Genomic DNA, 4,636 nt, shown 5'->3' on the forward strand with positions numbered 1-4,636 from the left:
GTGATTCCGCGCGTCCTCCTCCTACCATCGTTACTTGTCACCGCCGCAATCATCCATTTAAGCCCCTTGATGTGCAACAACCCTGACGATCACCCACAGCCCCCGATCCGCACCTATCAGACTGTTTTCTCGCCTCTGCCTAGGACTCCGTAGCTTGTTGTTGGTCGTAGCAGCGTCCCCTTATCCGACGAGGTCCTAGCTCGACCTTGCCGTGGTGGCCGCTTGCCATGTTGCCTCCAGCTTGGGTCTCTGGCAATGTAAAAAAATGACTACGCGCAAAAATTTTGCAGGTGCCTGATATCTAGCAAACATGCATATAAAAGACGTAGAAGTCCTCTTTCATAATATGAAAGGTCGTCAATGGAAGTTCAATTACATTCTCATTCCCTTTAACAAATACTATTGTGAAAATATCACAGCTGGTGAAGTTCGGTTGTAGCGTCACGGTTCTTAATAGATTGGTCATAACTCCCCTAAAAAAAGATCGATCAGAACAATAGTTAGCATCACCCTATATGCCACAAAGGTGACCTAACCTTTTTATTCCTGTATCTATACCCTTGTATAGTGGCCTCCTTTGGTTCATAGGGTAGAAAAATCATAAAAATAGGAAAGTCACAGGAAATGAGATGACATGTATCTAAAATTCTATGAATAGAAATATGAAAGAAGATGCCCTATACTATAAGATTCCTACAAACCAAAGAAGGCCTAACTTTGAATATCAGCCGTTGGATATGCTCCATCGAATGGTTGAGAGATGGCAAATCCAAACAAATATCATCCTTTGGATAAAGTTTTCATCTCACAGGATTCTGCCATGTGGCTTGTTAATTGAATCCCCACTATCGTCTCATATTATTCTAGAGGCATCTCTTTCCCATGCCAAAAATCTGATTCTCCACTAAAAAGAAGCAACAGGACAATCTAGATTCTATAGAGTTGGGCCCTGACTAGTACTTTTTCCGTCTGAAAAACCTTATTCTTTGAATGGACGTATTTAATAATAAAAAATCAGAAGAATAAATTTTTTCGAACGGAGGAAGTATGTTTGTACGGAAGAAAATAAAATGTCGAGAATGCATTTCCCCTGCTATTATATATTTCCTGACGTGCACATCTAATTTAACAGTACCGATGAAGTACGTACTCGTATGTGCTAGAGTACACACCCCACGCACGTCTCAGCTCTGAAAGATTTGGTGCGATCAAATATCTTTTCAGACTCTAGAACCTTCCAGGCCCTTCCTGCCCCACGCTCACGCCGCCGTCCAACTCTGGTGTCAGGATTAAATTAATGGATACATCGCCGACTCCGGCCACCGCCCTCGCGGGCAAGCAGCGGCGCGCCGCCACGCGCGCCTTATGGCGTGACAGGTGACGCCGCACCACACGTTCCCCGCCGGTCGACCGCGCTACGTACGACGGAAAATATCCAGTCGAACTATCTGCCAAAATAATATAATATCCGAGCTCGATCTAATCCGTCACGTCACGGACGTCGCGGTGGCCTCCGACGATTGGTCCGCAGACGCCAGAGGTCGGCCAGCCCCCACCAACTTGGCACACACGTATGCGTATGCTACGCCGCAGCAACACGCACGCCACCGCCTCCTCCAGCCCACACAACCTATACATAACTGCGGCCGCCCATGAGAGTATCCATGTTGTACAAGGCTGAAGAAGAGGGCACAATAAAAAGAGTCTGTGTCTGCCAAAAAGCTCCAAGCATCTCACATTTATTCTTTGCGGATGACTCACTTATCTTATGTAGAGCTAAGGAAAATGATATCATGAAGTTGAAGGAAATATTGTCCACATATGAGTCTCTCTCGGGCCAAACTATAAACAAGGGCAAAACAACAATCCTATTCAGCGAAAATACGACCGAACAGTGCAGGAAGGAAATCAAGGATGCATTAGGAATATGGAGTGAGACAACAAACGAGCAATATCTTGGGCTACCAGTGCACATTGGAAAATCAAAAGTGAAAATTTTCAGTTTTCTGAAAGATAGAATATGGAAGAAGATACAGGGATGGAAAGAAAAGATGTTGTCTCGTGCCGGAAAAGAGATTCTCATCAAAGCGGTAGCTCAAGCAATACCAACATATACAATGAGCTGCTTTGAGATAACTAGAACAATTTGTGAGCAAATTTCGTCTCTAATTGGCAGATATTGGTGGAGCAATCAGGAGAAGGACAATAAAATTCATTGGTTAAGTTGGGACAAATTAACTAGGCCAAAGGGAGAAGGCGGACTGGGATTTAGGGACTGCTATGCTTTTAACATAGCCATGCTGGCCAGGCAGGGTTGGAGACTTTTAAACAACCCAAACTCTTTGTGTGGCCAGGTTCTCAAAGCTCGCTATTTCCCGGATGGAAAAGTGTTGGAAGCAAAGGCAAGGCAGGGAATGTCTTATACATGGCGGAGTATTTTGAAAGGCATCAACCTGCTGAAAAAGGGCCTAATTTGGAGAATTGGAGATGGCCAAAAGGTGAGCATCTGGCACGACCCATGGATTCCTAGAAACTTTACTAGAAAATCATGCACTCCCAAAAGCAATAGCCCTCTGAATCTAGTAGCTGAATTAATTAACCCGGAGACTGGAAGTTGGAACAGGGATATTCTGGAAAGGAATTTTTGGGAGGAAGACGTCAAGGCTATTTTAAGTATCCCAATTAGTATAGACTATGATGATGAACCTGCTTGGCATGTGGATACAAAAGGCTTGTTTTCAGTAAAGACGGCATATCATGTCTATGTGGAGGAAGAGAGGAGGAGAAGCCACAAAGGGGTAGCAGGACCATCTACGCAAAATGTTGAACATGAAGTAAACTGGAAAAAGATTTGGAAGTTAAAGTGCCCAAATCATATAAAGCACTTCATTTGGAGATTAGGCCACGACTCTTTGGCTTTGAGCAACAATTTGAGAAGAAGAGGAGTGGAGGTAGACCCTGATTGCATAATCTGTAAGCGAACCTATGAAGATGGTGGCCATCTTTTCCTCAAATGCAAAAGAGTAGCTCAAATATGGGAAATGCTTGGAATGGAAAGCATAAGAAGGAGGCTGGTAAAGAGACAAACTGCTGCAGATTTTATAAATGATATCTTGAAGTTAGAAAAAGAAGATAATATCAAGGTGATTGTACTCTTGTGGCAGCTGTGGAATGAGCGGAACAACATAAGAGAGGAAGGTAAAATACGAAGTAATGATGATATAGTTTACACTGTCACTAAACGGACGAATGAATATTATCAAGCTTTCCTGAAGGAAAAGGGTCTCAAGAAAACAATGCAAGAAGGTTGGAAGCCGCCTCAACACGGAGAGCTAAAAATGAACATTGATGGAGCTTTTCAGCCTCAAACAAATAGTGGCGGCTGGGGGGCTGTTATTCGGGATCATAATGGAGTAGTCCAAGCATGTGGAGCAGGAAGATTGGAGAACCTTGCAAATCCTCTTCATGCAGAAGCGTTGGCTGCTCTTTATGGTGCAAAGCTGGCTGCATCCAAGGGAATCACTGCCCTCTGCTTTGAAACTGATTCCATGCTTTTAAAACAAGGGGCAGAGCAGGAAGAACAAGACCGATCGATTGTCTACAGAGTGCTAGCGGAGCTCAAGGATTTCCTGAGCAAAAACTTTTATCAGACCACCTTTAGCTTTGCTAGTAGGAATTGTAATAATTTAGCTCATGTACTTGCACACAAAGGATGTTCTATGAACCTGTATGATGAGCTAAATGCAGACAATGTAACTGCTGATGTAAAAGCTTTAGTGGCGAGCGAGTCAGCTTCGTCCACGTAGTAATGCGGTTTTTGCATTTCCTTTCAAAAAAAAGAGTTCTCATCACAGATCAACGGCACAACAGAGCATCGATCGAATTACGGATCACAGCGGATCATCAAGACAAGCAGCAAATCCATGGGAGTGGGGATGAAGCGCGCGAGGGAGGAGGAGCCAGTTGTGTCTCTGGCGCTGTCGCTCAGCACGGACTCTCCGACGACGTCCAGCACGACGTCGGACAACTCGACCGGTGTCCCGGCGGCGGCCGCCAGGAAGAGGACGCGGCGGGGGAGAGTTGTGTCCACGTCTGGGGAAGGGGAGTTCGTCTGCAAGACTTGCGGCCGGGCCTTCGAGACGTTCCAGGCGCTGGGCGAGCACCGGACCAGCCATCTGCGCGGCCGCCACGGGCTGGAGCTCGGTGTCGGCGTCGCCAGGGCCATCAAGGAGCGGAAGCGGCAGGAGGACCAGCAGCACGACTGCCACATCTGCGGCCTCGGCTTCGAGACGGGCCAGGCGCTCGGCGGCCACATGCGCCGGCACCGCGAGGAGATGGCGGTCCGCAGCGGCAGCGCCATCGACCGGTGGGTCGCGCTGACGGATCAGGAGGCTAGGCACCAGGACGGCGTCTTGCTGGAGCTGTTCGTCTAGTTAGCTAGCTCGATCTCTCTGCTTGCTAATTCAGGACTTGTACAGATCTTCAGAATGATACGTTAGGTTAGTTGTGTCTTCAGAATGAGATAGCTTAATTGTCCGATCGACTGGGGAGTATAGTATATATTTTTGCGGGGCCATCTTGTATATGATCACAGTTCACAAGTCCAATCCAGAGCCTAAATTTGTACTCCAAATTC

The 4,636-nt window shown here is 46.5% G+C and overlaps 1 protein-coding gene across 1 annotated transcript; it reads left to right on the forward strand.

Annotated features, from left to right (window-relative positions):
• Nucleotides 1–3,838: 3,838 nt before the first annotated feature.
• LOC123108230 (zinc finger protein ZAT8-like) lies at nucleotides 3,839–4,433 on the forward strand. The gene has a single exon (XM_044530060.1). It carries the CDS (start codon nucleotides 3,924–3,926, stop codon nucleotides 4,431–4,433), a length of 510 nt encoding a protein of 169 aa, XP_044385995.1. The 5' UTR covers nucleotides 3,839–3,923.
• Nucleotides 4,434–4,636: the final 203 nt, after the last annotated feature.

This window comes from Triticum aestivum, chromosome 5A, assembly GCF_018294505.1.
Source record: "Triticum aestivum cultivar Chinese Spring chromosome 5A, IWGSC CS RefSeq v2.1, whole genome shotgun sequence".
In the NCBI taxonomy this organism is placed as follows: Eukaryota; Viridiplantae; Streptophyta; class Magnoliopsida; order Poales; family Poaceae; genus Triticum; species Triticum aestivum.

Excerpts from the sequence above, each read along its gene's own strand:
- LOC123108230 (XM_044530060.1), top strand. The coding sequence starts at position 3,924 with ATGGGAGTGGGGATGAAGCGCGCGAGGGAGGAGGAGCCAGTTGTGTCT.